The sequence below is a fragment of the Coloeus monedula genome, assembly GCF_965178545.1.
Source record: "Coloeus monedula genome assembly, chromosome: 17".
NCBI classification, from domain to species: Eukaryota; Metazoa; Chordata; class Aves; order Passeriformes; family Corvidae; genus Coloeus; species Coloeus monedula.
In genome coordinates, this window is record NC_138797.1 from 8132666 (window position 1) to 8149935 (window position 17270).

General features: G+C 59.5%; 1 protein-coding gene across 2 annotated transcripts; it reads right to left on the reverse strand.

Annotated features, from left to right (window-relative positions):
* Window positions 1-257: 257 nt before the first annotated feature.
* RGS19 (regulator of G protein signaling 19) lies at window positions 258-15436 on the reverse strand. Of its 2 annotated transcripts, none has more exons than XM_082292736.1 (6): window positions 15378-15436; window positions 4190-4326; window positions 3891-4027; window positions 1950-2024; window positions 1263-1497; window positions 258-698 (listed from the first exon to the last, which is right to left on the reverse strand). In XM_082292736.1, exons 3-6 carry the CDS (start codon window positions 3989-3991, stop codon window positions 510-512), a joined length of 600 nt encoding a protein of 199 aa, XP_082148862.1. In that variant the 5' UTR covers window positions 3992-4027; window positions 4190-4326; window positions 15378-15436; the 3' UTR covers window positions 258-509. The 2 variants fall into 2 exon arrangements, with proteins under 2 accessions (XP_082148862.1, XP_082148863.1); XM_082292737.1 differs by lacking the exon at window positions 15378-15436 and adding an exon at window positions 6800-6817.
* Between the last annotated feature and the right edge of the window lie 1834 nt (window positions 15437-17270).

Genomic DNA, 17270 nt, shown 5'->3' on the forward strand with positions numbered 1-17270 from the left:
TACAGAGATGCTCATCAATCCCCCCTCCCGCACCTCAAGTCCCCCAGTAAAAGCCAACCAAAAGAGCATTTAAAATTAAAAAAAAAAAACCAAACCCAAACCAACAACAACTGACCTCCCCCCCACCTCAAAAAACCCCCAACCCAGTCCCCAACTGGGTCTCAGGTGGCAAACGGGGATGTGCCACGTCCCCAGGTGTGGTGGAGATGGGATAAAGTGACCTCTTCAAAACAGGGTGTGGGGGGAACCAGGCCCCAGGCACTGTCCTGTGCTCCTCCAGCTCGCTCCGGCCAGCGCTGGGGACAGGACAGGGAATCAGTAGTACGAGCTGGCCCAGGCTGTGCCCTGGGGACAGTCCTGGAGTGTGGCCCAGACACCGGGGTGACAGTTCATAGGTAAAAAGCTAAAAACTTGGTGGGGGCTGGCAAGGAGGGCAGCAGAGGGGAGGAGGCACTGACTTCCCCTGGCCACCATGTCCCCACTGGTGTCCCCACGGCCGGCGGGTGCCCTTAGGACTCCGAGGAGGAGTGGGAGACGCTCTGGAGCAGCGATTTGTAAATGGCAGAGTTCAGGAAGCGGGGGTAGGAGTCTCTGTGCATCAGCGTGTAGATCTGGAGCTGTGCGTCGTCGAAGGTATGCGAGGACGGCTCCTGCATCTTCCGGTTGATGACCTCCCGCACCCGCGAGTCCAGGCTCACCTGGGAGGCATGGAGAGAAACTGGGGCTGGGGGACACCCAAGGACAAACCCCCAGCCCCAGCACCCATCCCTGCACCCGCTCTCATGGGAAATTGGGTATCAATGCGGCACCAGATGTAGGGAGACCACAGTGTGCTCCATCCCAGAGGACATTGGCACTGGAGCCCTGGTGGTTGAGGAGGGTTGCAGGGAGAAGTGAGGAGCTCTCTGTGTGGGTGCCCTCTGTGTCCCCCGGCTGGGCACAGGGAGGTGGGTTTGGGGTGGTCCCGCCCTGGGTACCCCCACTCCGAGGATGCTGCAGGCCGGGATGCAGCATTTCCTCGGCCCGCTGGTGCCCTCGTGAGGTCTCGGCCCCGCAGCACAACCCGGCCCGCGGTCCCACTGCCGGCAGCGTCCCGGGGGTTTTGAGAGCTGGATATCCCCTTCCCACCGCCGTTACCCTGCCAAACTCCTCCCAGGACTGTCACAGGGCTCTGGCGGCAGCTGGAACAGAGACCTCTCCCTAAGAGCCCTCCCCAGCTCCATTTTAGCCTGAGCCCTCCCCTCAAAGGCTCTGCCTCCTACCTCCTTGGGAGAGAGGATGGAGATGTAGTCCTCGTAGATCATCCTGGCCTTCTCGTCGATGGTGTGCTTGTTGCACTCGGTTTTGAGCTCCTCACATGCCAGCCAGAAGAGCATGTTCTCCTCGCTGTACTCAGTCCGCAAAAACTCCCGGAAGACGTTGCGCCCCGCCGGGCTCTTCATCAGCTTGTCAAAGGACTGTGCCCAGCCCTGCACCTCCTCTGGCGTGGGTTTGGCGCTGGCAGGTCCGGGGGAAGGCAAGAGGATGGCGTTACAGCCGGCCAGGGATCCCACTGTGTCCCTCCTGCTCATCCCTGGTCCCATCCCAGAGGAACTCTGTCCCAACACCTCTCCCTGTGGCTGCACGATGCTTTTGGCAGTGGATCTAAAGGGCAGGATGAGGTCTGAAATCTGCTGAGGTTTTTCCATGCCTCAGTTTCCCTTTGCAATGGGCCCAAGGGCAGAATCACAGTAGGATTCAGCCTGTGGCTCCAGGGTCTCTGTTTCTTGGTGAGAACTGGGGAGGAGCTGCTGGACACAACACCAGGAACCCCTGAGCCCTGGTGCCCTGACCCTCTGCCCTGTGTGTATCCCAGGGGCAGGACACAGCGCTGGCTGCCATGGAGGATAGCAGAGGGGACAGTGCCATGCTGTGCTTGTTCCCCTCCACTGCACTGCCCCTGCACTCACCACGCTTCACAGTTTGGGATGGTCTCCAGTTTGGTCTCCCGGGATGCTCTCCATGCTCGCTCCCGGTCCTCGTTCCTAACAGGGAGACAGAGAGGTAGTCAGGGGCACTGGGGACACGTGCAGACCCCACCTTGACCCCTGATCACTCAATCTCCTCCATGGGCATCAGCACCCCCCACCCATGCCTTCCCCATACTTGCTGCCCTGGTGGCACCCTCGTTCCCTCGTGCAGTTTTGCTGTCACCATGTGAGGGTGTCCCTGTGCTCAGGCACTGCTGTGGCCCTGGTCCCACTCCACCACCCGGGCCGTGTGCCAGGGCCATGTGCCAGGACTGAGCTGAGCCGGAGTGGCCACAGCAGCCGGCAGAGGTCAGTGCTGGATCGGCCCAAGGCGAAGCTGTCGTGAACTGTCACGAATAATCACCAATAAATAAATGAGGGCTTATTGGTGATGTGCCAGCACCAGTCTGGCCCGCAGGCAGATAGTGGGATAGAGGGGTTGGGGCTTGGGGATGTCGTGTTCCTGTCCCTGTGTCCCCTTGCCCCTGGGGGTGCTGGTGGCACAAGTGGAGAGCAGCCATCAGCCAACTTCCCCTGGGCCCTTGAATTTCGGTGCCCGGCACTGACCGCAGCCCTTCCTGCTTGCGACACCGTCCCTTGCTGCTCGCACAAGACTGGCTGTGCAAACCTCTGCCCCAGCATGGGCAGCTGGCATGGGTGAAGCTGTGGGCATGTCCCTGGCTGTGACACCCCCAGGGCTCACTGCCTGCCATGCCTGAGCCCCACTCAGCAAGCAGCACCGCTTGCTCCAGGAACAGGATATAGGAGGGATATCTGTCACATCTCTGAGATTTCTGCTCCATCTCTGCTCACAGGCTCTTGCCGAGATGAAGGAGAGACACAGGGAATGCCACCAAGCCAAGGGCAGTGTCTAGGAAGGAGATGCATGGGGCTCAGCTTCAGGGTTTGTTCCTCCTCCAAGCTCGCTGCTCTTGGTGGCTGTAAAGACCAAAGCTGCTGCAAAGCCTGGAGCCATCAGCAATCTCTGAGTGAGCAGATGCTGAGGAAGAAGAGCAGATGGGCTCTCCAAAATCTGGGCTATCCAGAGAATAAGGAGCTGGAGATCCTCAGCAAGGACAGGAGATGCAGATGGAGGCAAGCAGCTGGTTCCATCCTTGGTTTTGGTCAGTGCTGGGAGGGCAGGGCCGGACTCTGCACCTGCTGCTCCAAGGCAGAGCTTCCCAGAGGGCTCCTATGGACCAGGGCCATCCCTCCCTGGAGACCATTTGGGCAGCACTGGGGAGTCCCACTGCTGCTTTCTGCTCTATGTATTCTAAAAGATTTGGCTCATGAACAGGAGTCAGTGCATCCAGGCTCAGCTGGGGCTCACCAGGCTCTGTGCTGGGGGGAGCCTCATACCACAGCACCACTGGTGCCCATCTGCTCCAGTTCACACCTGTCTAGCCATGCACCTGTCCTGCTCCCAGCTCCCAACCCAACGAGCACACAAGGGGTTCAGAGGCTCAGCTCAGGGAGCAGGGCCATCTCCATTCTAGCTGCCCTCCAGCACCCACTGCCCATGGCTTGGGTACCACAGCTGCACTGCAGGGAACCCAGCAGTGGGGGCAGCTGTGGGACCCCCCTCCTCAGACCTGGTCACCTGCTCAGGAAGCAGTTGCATCCAAGCACTTGGTGCTGCACAAAGCACAGAGGAACAACACCACACATGCGATCCCTGCACCCCTGGCAGTGTCCAAGACCAGGGCTTGGAGCAACCTGGTCTAGTGTAAGCTGTCCCTGCCCATGGCAGGGGGTTGGGACGAGATCCCTTCCAACCCAAGCCTTTCTACAATTCTATGACCTCCCTGCCTATGGGCTGATGAGGTGGGCGATGCTCACTGACCCCACAGGAGCCAGGGCCAGGCAGGCAGTGGGACGTACCATGAGCAGCTGCAGCAGCAGCACCAGCAGAAGCAGCAGGCGTTGGGGCGGTGGTTGCTGGCGGGTTGCACCGTTGTCGGAGAAGTCTCATGCCGGGACATCGGAAGGGGTGACTCTGCGGACGCCGGTCCTGCGTACTGAAAGGCAGGAGGGTGGAGAGGGTCAGGGAGCTGCAAATGATCATTCCCCACCTTGTGCAAGCACACAGAGGTACAGGAGAAGCCCCTGCGCAGTGACTTGCTGTGATTTAGTTTTGGCTCCTGCTTGCCACCCTGGCTCCCCGCCCGGTCACCCCTCACCTGCGTCCCAGCCTCATACACGGTGCACGGGGTTGGGTCGTGCTTCAGGGGCTGTTCTGCCGCTCTCAGCTCCTCCCAGCCTGCAGGCGAGCCGTGAGACCCCCTGGCTAATGTCCCTGCCGCCTCCTGGATGGAGCCTGTGGGGAGGGAGAGGAGCAGCACCACGTTACTGCACAGAACCCCCAGCTTCGAGCAGCTCTGGGGGCTGCTTGACACTGGGGAAAGCCCTGGGCACGATGCAAGTGAGGGCAGGGCAGCAGGCAGAAAGTGCAAGAAAAGGAAGTGAGAAGGAAAGTAAAGAGGAAATACATCAGGACATGGTCTTCCAGCCCCATGCTTTGCCTGGGATTCCATCCCACACTTTGGGGATGCTGTGGGGCTCGCTGCAGGCAGCAGAGGGGCTTGGCAGGGTGAGGGGCTCAGTGCTGGCCCTGCACATCCCTGGCCATGCCCTGTGCCATGAGGAAGAGTGGCTGAAATCCCAGTTGTCTTCAGGCACAGGATGGGGAAGTCAGAGCTGCTCCACGGCATCATGTGAGTGGAAGGAAACAGGGTGGTGGTGGTGAGTTTTCACAGCTCCTGGCACTAAGCCAAACCTTGTCCCATGCCACCTGCCTGTCCCTGCCTGTACCACTGGCTCAGCCTGGAGCAGGGATGCTCCTGGGCAGGAGTGATGGTGGGTGCTGGGCTCAGCATGGGCAGGGGTTATGTCATGGCCACAGCTGGCTCTACCTCCCTCTGCCTTGCCAAGGGTGATTGGGCAGCAATCGTGGTCCCTCCCCTGCCAGAAGGAAGGAATGGGAGCAGTGGCAGCAGGCAGGGAGAGCCCCCAGACATCTCAGCCTCAGCATCCCCACCTTGAGCAGCCCCAGGTCTCATCACCTTGGGTCTGAGTCTTGCTGTGGACACAGCAAGGGGACAGAGCCAGGGTATGGGATGCAGCTGGAGACACAGCTGTCCCCAGAGCCCTCCGTGAGCCCTGGGGTCAGAGCCCCCCTGTTCTCACCACAGCCATCACCCAGCAGTGCTTTCCTGGGCCCTCACAAACCCTCCCACAGTCCCAGTGCTCCCACAGGAACGAAAAAGGAGAGAGTCTGTGTTTCAGTCCCAATTGTCCCTATTTATAGCCCCGAGTGCTGGCAGGATGGCTGTGACTTTGTCACCCGGTTCAGCAGCAGCTCCACTCCCTCTCGCACCGTGCTGCCTTTGGATCCATTGAACCCCCGACTTTTTCCCTTTCCTTTGCTTCCCCTGGCCCAACCATCTTCCACTCCCAGCATCCTTCCTCCTGCTGCCCACCCACATCCCACTGCTCATCCAAGCACTGCTGCGGGCTGTGGCACCAACAACAGGAACTGGTGCTGAGGCTGTGGGAGCGGCGTGAGCAGGAGGACAACCTGAAGACTACGAAAACCCTGCTCCCTCCCAGCTCACCCTGGCTCTGCCACAGCCCTGGGCTACGGAAAGGTTGGATTGGGGGTGACTGAGGAACCGGGATGTGGGGACATCCAGGTACTTTGCTTCGCTGCTTGGCAAGAGCTGACCCGCAAGCGGCTGAGCCAACACACCCTGGAGAGGCAGCAGGAGGGGGTGGCATCCCCTGGCAGGAGCATCCCCTTCCCATGCCAAGGGCTGTGCTCAGCACCCGGCCAGGAGCAGGATCAGGTCGCTGCCCACGCTGGGTGCTGTGGGACACACCCAGGGCCATTCCAGAGGAGTGAGCTGCGCCCCGGGGAACAGGGAGAAGGGAACTGTGGGGCTGCACAGGGACCTTGTCTGACGGCACCAAGAGGTGATGCTGAGGTCATCCTTGTGAGCACTAAAAGGCAATGCCAGCACATCTGGATTGGCAGCAAAAGGCACACTCTGATGGGCACTGAAGGGTGCTGCCTTCATGCTCTGGATTTGCAGGGATGATTTCCCAGCACTGTGCACCCCTTAAAGCCCCTGCCACCCCCACCTCACCATGCTGGCAGGGGCTGGGTGCCATGGGGCTCTCACCAGCTGCCCCAGTGCCAGGCCCCGCCATGGGGCTGCTGGGGCTGGCGGATAGGGAAGTGCCGGAGGGAAGGCAAGGGCGTGCGCTTGAGGCTGCAGAAAGAGGAAGGATGACAAAAAGGGGACATTTCCCCACAGAGAGAAGAGATGCCCCAAAAGTCACCCTCCCTGAGCTCCCCAAGCCCCCTGTGAGTCTGGGAGTCTCCGTGTGCTGGGTGTCCCTGGGCCATGCCAGGTCACACCCCCGTGATGTCCCCATGAGTCTGGCACCACACTGTCCTCTTGCTGAATGGAGAGGGGGCCCTCCATGCAACCAGTCAAGACAAGCTCTCCCCAAAATCGCTTTCAAAGGGGAACCTCCCCTTCTAGCAGGCCTTGCTGAGATGTTGGCCCCATCCCACACACCTGCACATGAAGCTCCTTGTGCCCTGCTCACCCTAGGCAAAGCAGCCTCCCCCAGTTCTGCAGCGTGGGGCACAAATCAGCGCCTACCCCAGTGCAGGGGCACCCCCAGCACAATCTGTGCTGACCCCCGACATGCCCACCAACCCTGTGCCGTGGGTCCTGGGAGGACTGGGGGGTGTGGGAGCAGCTCTTGTGGCGTGTCCGTACCTGCAGCCTGGCCATCGTGCCAGCCAGGGTGACCCCGGCCGGCTCAGGGGGTGCGTGGCATCGCCAGGACCGCCGGCTCTGCGGGCAGGGACGTGGGGGAGAAAAGAAGAGAGAAAGAGAAAAGAAAAGCGGCTGAACACATCCTCTCACAGGAAAGGGAGTGGTAAGGGAAGTGGCAAACTCAACCGAAGAGTTCAGGCCTTTTTTGGGAAAGCCCCCGCCCGGCCCAGACCCTCTCCTTGCTGTTCCATCACGGGGCCAGCTGCCTCGATGGGGCAGGAGAGGCGCACAGTGGGTCCCACCAGGGGATGAGCCAGCTCAGCCTCCTGCTTCCAGCTTAGCCTCCTGCTTCCCAGGAGGGCTGGATCCGGCAGGCACGAGGGCAACCAAGATGGGGCTCCCCAGCCAGGACTGGCACTGATGGCAGCTTCTCAGAGATAGCCCGGCCACGCTGGCGCTGGAACAACCCCATGGCCAAGGAAGCGGCTCTGCTGAGAGTGACAGGCAGGATATGTCCCCAGGGTGCGTGCAGGCTGCACCTCGGTCCTCAGTGACCAGCCGAGGCCACTTCAAAGCGACAGTGCTTTCTGCCACGCTGTCCTTCCGATGTCCCCGGGCTTCCAGCACTGCCCGCAGGGCACAGACACCGGCAGCGAGGTGGGCAGTGCGGGAAAGGGGCTGTGCTGAGGGTGAGCTGAGTCAGAGCCGCCGGCGGTGCCTCCCGGCAGCATCGTCCGTGCGAGGTGGGATGTGCCAGCCTGATGCACAGAGCGCAGCCCTGCTCCCTCGGCCAAGAGTGACTCACAAACAAAGTTGTTTGGTATTTTTCCTCTTCAGGAAAAAAAGAAACAGGAGAGAGAGAGAGGGAGAGAAATCAGCCGCCAACCTCCGTTTTCTTGATTAAATTCACCCTCGGCACTGCTGTGGGCGGAGGAGGCTCCAGCCCACAAGCGACCAGCACCGCTTGTGGTCTCTGCTGGCGGCTGCCCCTCAGTGGTACGGTCTCACCGCAGGTGAAAAAAGGCAGAAAGGGGAGAAAGAGGAAGGAGGGATGCTGGGACCCACCCCCGCTCCCCTGGGGCAGCGCCATGTGCTTGTTATCAGCTCATCCCAGCGCCCGGCTCAGCGCAGCTGCTTCCCTCGCCTTCCCCGGGACACGAGTTGTTATCTCCTCTCCTCCCGAGCCCAAACACCCCGGCACGAAAAACCCAACGCGGTTGTGCTGCTGCTGCTGTTGTCCCCAGCGCCACTCCATCCGGATGGAAACCTCCCCGTCACCCAAAAGTCACTACCGGCGTCGGCAGCTCCTTCCTCTGCCGTCACCCTCTGGTGCTCCAGGGGCTCAGCCGGGCTCTGCTTCTCAGTTTTTTTCCCAGATGGTTTTCCAGGATTCCCTTTGCTGCTACCAGGCAGGGAGAGAGCTGGGGGCTGTCAGGATACAGCCATGCTCCCACGGCCTCTGGCACCCCCAGCTCATGGGCACCGAGAGTATTTTTATTCTCTGGCCACCTCTTGCCACTCTCCACCCCATGAAGGACCTTCCCTTCGTATCTTACAGGTCAAAGCCGGGACAGCAGCTTTGCTGCTCATCACAGAACCCTGCAGGGATCATTTGGGTGGTGGCAATGAACAAACCCAGTGGCAACGGAGACACCATCCCAGGCCGAGTCCCTGTCACAGGCCAGTGATGCCTCAGCGAGGAGCAGCACTGGGTCTGACCCCTCTCCATGCCTTGGAGGAGCTGCAAACACCCATCACCTGCTCGACCAGCCACGCTGGATCAGCACAAGGAGAGCTTGGCAGCCCTGGCTGCCCGCGTGCTGCTGGACTCTCCAGTGTCTAATAAGGGCTCAGCACAGCCTGCAGCTTCCCCACCCCCTCCCTGGCATTCTCCCAGGAGGTCCCAGCACCTCTGATCTATGCCAAATTTGGCTGGAACCAGCCACTGAGTGCAACCAGAGGCGAGGCGGCCCAGCAGACAGCTGGGGTGGGTGACAGGGGGCTGGCACTCCCCGGGACCCCTCTGCCGGGGTTACCCATGGAAACCGCCGGGGCACCGCCACCGAGCCCCACAGCTGCCTCCCGCCCCCGCAGCCTGTCCCAGCCACCTGCCAGCAGCACAGGAAGTTTTAGGAGTTATTTTTAGACTCGGTTTTCAATCCCCCCCCTTAGCAATCTTTTAGAAAAAGATGAAAGAGGTTGAGGGCTTGAGCCCCCTGGCTCTGCGGGATGGGGCTGGGCTGACTCCAATCCTCCCCAGCACGGAGGTGCCGATGATTTCTGGCAGTGGCTGGGTGGACTCCCTGGGTCCTGCTGAGATGAGGGGGTGGTTGTGCCCCTGTGGCAGCACCCTGCCCATGGCACTGATAACGCCGCCGGTGTGCCCGCACACGTGGCTGAGGCGGCGGTGGCCAGCGGGTACCTTTGGGGAGATCCTCTGCAGCCACTGCAGATGCCCTGCAGTGATTTTTCTGCCGTTCCCAGAGGCTGGGGAGGCAGGTCCTGCTGATGGGAACTGAGATGCTTCAGTGTGTCCAAACACCTCCCCAGTCCCTTGCACCACGAGAGCTGACAGCTCCTGTCCTGCCAGGATGAGGACAATGCCAGGGTCCTTCTCCAGACCAGCCATCTCCTCTGCTCCCGGTGTATTTCTGCTTGAGCATCCTCCAAGCCAAATCCCACCATGAGCCCTCCCAAAAGGACCACATGAACCCCTCCAGCACCTGCTGGGAAGAGGAGAACAGACCCATGGCTCTGGCCTGGCACCATGGCTTCTGGGCAGCATGACAGGCACAGCTTTGACAGCACCCATCCCCCTGACCCCAGCTTTTACACTGAAACAGAGTTAATTATTTTACAGCATAAAAATAGCCCCCATGCCAATCAGATGGGGGATTTAGTAAGGCAAGCCCTAACAATTATGTTTCTACTACCAGAGGTATCGTGGTGTTAGGGCAGGCGCCTGTTCTGCCTTCGGTAATGATCCATGGGAAAGGAGAAGAGAGATCAGTGATCAATACTCAGCAGGGGCTAAACGGATGGAGGAGCCTGGTGGTTGATGGGAGGGAAGAGCAGCGGAAAGGGAGGGATATGGCACTGGCATGGCCAGGGTAGGAGCTGAGCTGGGCAGGTGGCAGGGTGCTCCTTGTTTATGGGATGCTGCCAGGCCCCTGGGACCACAGGACAGTGGTAATTTGAGGGATGAAGAATGGCACCTTTCAAGGAAATGAGCACCCAGATGGAGAATCAAGGCAGGATTGGGATGAAAAGGAAGGACATTGCATCACAGGGCAATGCCGGATCAAAGGGCTGGCTTAGCATGGCTCCGAGAGCTCCCAACACAACTGAGGGATGATTTGTCCCCCAGCCCCAGCACGAGACCAAACCCCACTGGCTGCATCCAGAGCCCTGCACGGGAGGCTCCAGGAAGTGCATGAGGAGGTTTGGGAGCCTCTGCTGGCATGGGCAGGAGGTGAGTCTGACCATGCTGAGGACAGGTCTGGCCCTGCTCTCCAGCCACACTTCCTGCCCAAAGCATGGCCCCATGTGGCATTTATGTGGTCAGGGCAGGGCCGTGCCCGGCTGAACTGGCAGTGGGACTGGCCAGGCCAGGGCCACACCAGCAGGACAGATGGGGACAAGGGGAGCACGTCCCAAATGCTACAACCAGGGGCATTTGCCCACCATGGTTTATTCAGCTGTGGGTGCTGCTGCCTGCATGCTGCCAGCCCTGACAGATGCCTTTGGAAGCCTGGCTTCAGGCAGATGTCACTTAGTGCTGGTGAGCACCCAGGGCTGGGACTTGTCCCCATCACCAGGTCCCTGGACTACAGCTTGCAGAGCTGGGCTTTCACTTGTACCAGCAAAACTTCCTCCCACATCAGACTTTTGTCCTACATTAAACCACTGGGGGGCTGAGGAACGAGCCCCCCAGGAGACCATCCTGCAGGCAAACACCCAGGGAAAGGGGGATCTGGTGACCTAATGCCCTGCCCAAGTTCTGAGGCATCCCAAGGGGAACAGGTGACTCCTGTGCTGTGGTCGTGGCACCAGGGCAGCAGTGAGGCTCTGCCCTGCCCCAGCCACAAGAGGCAACAGGGATCAGGGTGAGCAATTCTTGTCCTCCAAGTAGAGCTGCCCTGGTGATTTAAACCCCAACCAAAGGGGAAGATTGATGGTGGGATTCAGCTCCATCACCCCAGGGAGGAGCTGGCAGTGTGGGGAGGAAGGAAGCACTGTCACCCTGCGTGGCCCCAAGCCACAGAGGTGGCCCTGGCCCTGGGGCAGCGCCCAACAGCGCAGCAACTGCAGCCCATTGCTGCCAGCCAGGGTGCAGGACCCTGGCCATGGTGGGTGCCCATTGCAGGCCTTCTGGGCTCAGATGGTGGGCCATGCAGGGGATCTCAGACCCTTGGTGATGCCCCTTGCTGAGCCCCCAGGATGCTGCAGGGTGAAGGTCCCATCAGCAGATACAAGTTGCCATCACAGCAGTACATTTCTCCAGCCCCAAATCTGCTTTGCCAGCTCTCTCCTCCTGGTGAAACCCACACCAGGCTCTCAGGCAGCATCTTCCCTTGGTTTTTGTTGGGTTTTTTTCCAGTCAAGCTTGAAGCTTTCTGTTCCTTTTCCAGGGCTCCTGCCCATTAATGCCAATATGTACCTGTTTGTTCTTCGCCTGCCCTTTGCCCTGGAACGCTGCTTGGGCATTCGCCTTCTGTCAGAGGAAGCTACAGCCCCGCTTGGGTTCAAACCTGCAGGAGGGGGAGCAATTGGAAAACCCAAGCCCTTACCTCGAACCCTTCTGCTGAGCACCTTTAGGCTGAACCAGCAGTGCTTCCAGCGCTGGGAGTGGGCTGCCAGTGCACCCACAGCCTGTCCCCCGCACGCAGAGCCACAGCCACATGCAGGAATGACACGGGCTCCGCTCCTGCCATGCCCATCCCATTGTTGCCCCAGAGGCTTTGCAGCATTTCTGCCTCCAGAGCAGGCAAGTGCTGACAAGTGAGTTTGGAGTGTGGCAAACCTGGGCCCCTGAGCCCAGCGTGTCTCCACAGCTGGAGCAAAGAGCCCTCAAAAGGTCAACCGAGGCTGGTTCCAAGTGGTTGGAGAACTGGAAGGGCGGCTTGTTCTAAAACTCGACCATATATTTTCCTGCTGTCAGGAAACCCCCTTTTTTCCATGTCTAAGATGAATGGTGAAGCTGAACCCCAAAGGACTTTGTTGTTGTTTTCATTGCTGCTCCACCCTTCTCCTGGTTAAATTTTGCTTCCACAAAATGGCCAAGGGCAGGAGGTTTTGCAGGATGGGTGAGTGGCAGAGCACTCCCTGCCTCTCCTGGACACTGCTGATATCCCATGAACCCAGAGGAGATGATGGGATGGGCTGAGGCATCACCCTCTATGCGCAGCACAGTGTCTGGGGAGGGGGAAAATCACATGCAGGAGGTTTCCGTTACTGGTCCACTCTGAAGAAGGAACCCAGTGGATTTACAGCCAAAAATAACAGAAATAAAATAATTCTCCATGCTCCCAGAGAGCGCTTTTGCAGAAGGGTGAAAGGTCCATCAAAACTCTGGGGTTGCTGCTTTGTCTTACACTGTGCTCAGGACCTGGATGGAGCCAGGATTCTTCCTTCACTACAGTTTTACCCCAAAGCCACCAGTTCCTGTGTCCCCAGGCCCTAAGGAAGGCTGGGGAGCTGCACAGGGAAGTCACCCCATGGCTTGTGAACCAGTACAGCCAACAGCTCCTGCAGAGCACACATAACTGGATTTAAGATGTTCAATCCCTCTGAAAAGTTCTGCATGTCCTGAAACCTGTGGGATCAGAGGGGAGAGCTGGCCAGTGGTGTTACTGGAGTTACCATCACACCCATCGGATGGCCAAGGCAGAGAGGATTCCGGACTTTCTGCAGGTCCCCCTCCCTGAGCTGCATGGGGCAACCCATGGAGAGGCAGCTGGGAAAGGAAATGGGCTAGCTGAGCCCAGCAGTGACGGGAATGAGCTGGAGGAGGCAGGGCAGTGACAAGGGAGATGCCTGTGGGGCTGGATGCCTATTCCCTGAGCCGCTGGAGCTGGGGCACTGATGGCACCACAGAGCTGCTTCCCAGTCTGTAACAGGGTGGTTGGAGTCCCTGTGAGTTCAGTTCCTTCCCCTCTCACACCACAGAAGATGTCAGACACTTCCCCTATCCTGTTGTCCCCATGGGCAAAACCCAGGTTGTAACACATGAGGGGATGCAAAAAATCACTGCTAAGGTCCAGGATCTTTTCTTCTCTCCAAAATAAGAGACAACTATGAAACAATGTATATAAACAGCTGGCTTTAGATCCACCCCCCCCTCTCTGAACAGCTTCTGTAAGGGAAATGCAGAGAGATGGGCAGATGAATAAGGAACTGAGCAATAGGAAGTCTCGGGCGAAGGCCGTGGGCACCGGATCACTTGGAACCTGCTGTTATTCCACGCAAGAGCCTGGAGTGCTGAACCCTGAGAGTGTGGCATGGCAGTGGTGATGCCTGCTGGCCTTGCTGTGCCCTGGCTGTTCTTTTTTGGGGTGCTCAGGCATGGACAGGGGTTGGTGCAGGAACTGATCTGAGGAGCAGGAGGAGCTGGAGGGGAAAGACAGAGTGGCTCTTACCTCCTCCTGAGCTTTCCAAAATTATTTTATACAGAGGATAAAAGTTTGGAAAAAAAGAAAGAGGAAAAGCCACAGCAACTCGAGCTCACACTCTGCAGAGGTTGAGGACTGACACAGTGTCTGCTTTGCCACTCCTGACCTGTTGCTCGCAGGGAAGAGCTCTGAGCACTGAGCTCAACCACCCACTCTGCATCAGTCCAGCTGAAACCCAAGATGCTGGAGCCCAAGTCCAGCCTAAAAGCAAAGACTAAAACCAAAGCTCAGCAAAGATGGGAGAGGATGCACTTCAGGAGGTGGCTGACATGTGCTGCTCCAGCACCTTGGGCAGACTCAGAACCAACTACCCTGCCAAGGTATTTTTCTCCCTTACCCTCTCTGGGTTTCATTTGAATTATTTATCTGCCTTCAGTTCCTTCTTTTTTTAAACAATAATATCAAAAGCAGTGCCTGCACCCTGACTGAGATATATTTGTGTCACTGAACTCCTGCTTCTCCACTACAATCCTGTGAGGTGGAGGTTGTTTAATGGCTGAAGAACATGACTGTATTTTGATTAGTGGCTTGAGTCATTTGTGGGGAAGGGCTGATGCGGAGCAGCTAAAATCCTTGTAGGGAAATCTGATGTGGCGCTCTCCCTTGGGAGATACTCTGAAATATGTGCCCACTGGGGCGACCCGTTTTCCCAAAGAAAAGGACGAGCACCAGGCCAGCAAATGCCATGGCTCTGCTCAGCCAGCGTGACACGGGACAAGCGTCTCCATCGACAGGGATGGATTTGCACCCAGAGGGGAATGAACTCCCCTCGCAGCAGGGGAATCCCTCCCACTCGCTTAACACTTCTTGTTTAGTTTCTTAAATAAGGCCATGGATCCGTGCCAGAGCAGCCTCATGGAAGCGGCGGGGAGAGGGAGCTTCCCCGGGGAACCTCTCGGTGCGCGGGGGCACACGGCGCGGCGGCCGCTCCTGGCCCTCTCCATCCCTTGGCCACGGGGACGCAGCGCCACGAGCCGGCATCCCGCGACACCGCCCACGTGATGGGCTCGTGTTGGGCCACCGTCGCATGTCACGTCCCTTCGGGGGACAGCCGCGTCCCCGACACCACCGAGGCAGATCCCTCTGGCCAACCCTTGGCCGTGCCGCTGCTGGAGCACCCCGCGGGGACCGGAACTTGCGGCTGCCCTGACCTCAGGCAACCTTCCCGAGCCCCGGTGCTCCCCGAGCCCCGGCCGGCCGGGTCAGGGCTGCCCATCGCCCTGGCGAGACTCAGCGCCCTCTGCATGGTGCCCGGGCAGCTGCACGGCCGTGTAGCTCTGCCCGGCCGAGCCGCTGCGTGGATGCTCCGGCGCCGCCCTGGCACCCACCTGTGGGTGCCAAAGAACCGGGGAGGCCTCCGGGGGGGGATCCTCCCTGCAACCCCCGCCCCGAGCTGGGCAAACCCCGGCGCAGCCGGCCCTGCGGCTGGAGGGTGCCCCCCTCCTTCCCCCTCTCCATCCTCCTCCTCCTCCTCCTGGCAGGAGCCCTGCCCTCCCCTGGGGGGATGCGGCGGGGAGTTCCCCCTCCTTGCTCCGTGCTCGGGGTCCCCCCGCGCCGCCGGCCCGTCCCCACAGAGCATCCCCCCGCCCCAGCGCTCGCACATGGGGCCGGTGACAGGCAGCAGCCGGACACACAGACGCACGGACAGAGAGACAGGCACGGGCAGGGCTCTCCATCCTCCGCGGGGCTCAGCGCGTGTGGGGGGAGCCGTGTAGGAGGGAGGATGCCCGGGGCAGGGGTCCATGCAGGGGGAGCGTGCAAAGGGGCTGGGGGAGGGAGAGGGGGTGGGAAAAGCGGGATCCGCCGGGGGCGCGAGGCTGGGCTGGGCACCGGGCGAGGGAGCGGAGCGATGGGCGCGCGTCCCCCCCCATCCGCGGCACCCCCGGGCCGGGGCGCGGGGTACTCACGGGCCGGGCATCCGCGCCGCCGCCGCCGCCCCCGGCCGCCGCCGCTGCGCTGCCGCCGGGCTGGGCACCGGAGGGAGAGGGAGCGGCAGCGGGAGCCGAGCGGCGGCGGCGGCACTGCGCAGGCTCCGGCCCGGCCCCGCCGGCCACTTCCGAAAGCTATTGCAGCCCTGGCACTTCCTCACGGCACACACGCGCACGCACACACAGACACCCACCCGCACCACCCACGGCCCCAGCCCCCTGCACCCGGCACAGCGCCAGGCACCCACTGCTGTGCCTCAGCACCAGCATCACAGAACCAGTACTGGTACCCAGCACCAGCACCGTGTACCCAGTACTCGCACCCTCACCAGCACCCAGTGTCAAATACTGGCACACGGGACCAGCACCATGCAGCCACTATTGATAACCAGGCCCAGCACCATGCAGCCAGTATTGGCACTAAGCATCAGCATCACAAACCCAGTACTGGCACCCAGAACCAGCACCATGCACCCAGTACTCACACCCTGCAGCAGCATCGTGCACCCAATACTGGCACCCTGCACCAACACTGGGAGTCCCTCTGCCCCTCTGGGGAGTTCTCCCATCCCCAGGGGGTGTGGACAGGCTGTCTGTCAAGCTGCCCCCAGACTGCTTCCCGCCTAAGGATCCCTGCCCAGGAGTGGCTTTCCCTCTGTCAGTGGTTTCTCTGCTTTTTTTTCTCAAAAGCGGGGATTATACACCACTAAAAATAAAGGATGATAAAACTTTGGGAGAGAAAGGAGGCATAAAAATTTCATGATCTTGCCAGCCAGGGAAATTATCCCACTTTATTATTTAAAACCTCATTAAAAACCATTTCCCTGGGAGACACAATGATCAAACTGCCATCTATTTCAATCCTCAAGACGTACACTCGGCGACGTGGGGGACGTGTTTAAAATAGGCCCCAAATGTGACTCCTGCAGTGAAAACACCACCCCGACCCCCACCCATGCCAGCAGCATCTCTGAGCTGAATCCCTCTGCCTCTGCATTGGGGGGATCAGGCAGACCCAATGTGCCTCCCACATTTTCAACCTGCCCTGTCCAGTACTCCGGATTTTCCTCTTTTCACCCATCCAGCTCACGACAGTGGGATCTACATGGCTCTCACCCAGGGCGGACCTGCCCCAGGAGCTCTGCGGACAAAGCAGGGTCCGTCCTCTGACTGCAACTTTTCCAAATCCTCAGAGCAGCTCCAGTGTGGAGTTGTGACTGCCAGTCTGCTCCCTCCTGCTGTGTGACCGGGCCACCAGCCCTCACAATTTTCTTTAGCAATTCATTTAACTGGAAGCTCACAAATGCCCATAAAGGCTCCCCACGTCTTCAGGAACTGCTTTGCAGTGTGTGTTTGGGATTTTTAGAAATTCCCATGAACATTTGCCCCATCCCTGGAATTGTTCAAGGCCAGGTTGGATGGGCTTGGAGCAACCTGGTCTAGTGGAAGGTGTCCCTGCCCATGGCAGGAGGTTGGAATGAGATGAGCTTTAAGGTCCCTTCCAACTCATTCCTTTCCAGGATTCCATGATTTGGGCTTGATTTGATGATTTCTTGTGATTCTCCAACCAGTCTGTCCCTTCAGATGATGACGAGAAATCACATTTTGTTTTTTTTTAAAGCGTGGATTGGGAGGAAATGCTTGGAGCTTCCAAACCCCCTGCACAATGGGGCTGTCAGTGAACAGCCAGCCTCGCAGCACTGGGTGCTCAGGGTGCAGCAGCTCGGCCTCGCATCTTTTTCAGCAATAGGAAATGCTGCCATCAATAGCCAGGAACACTGCTGCTGGTCTGGAAAGCTGCTATCCCCCCGTGCCAGCGTGGAGAGCTCCTGGGGAAGGACCGGCAGCATCCTGCCGCGCCCGGAGGCACCG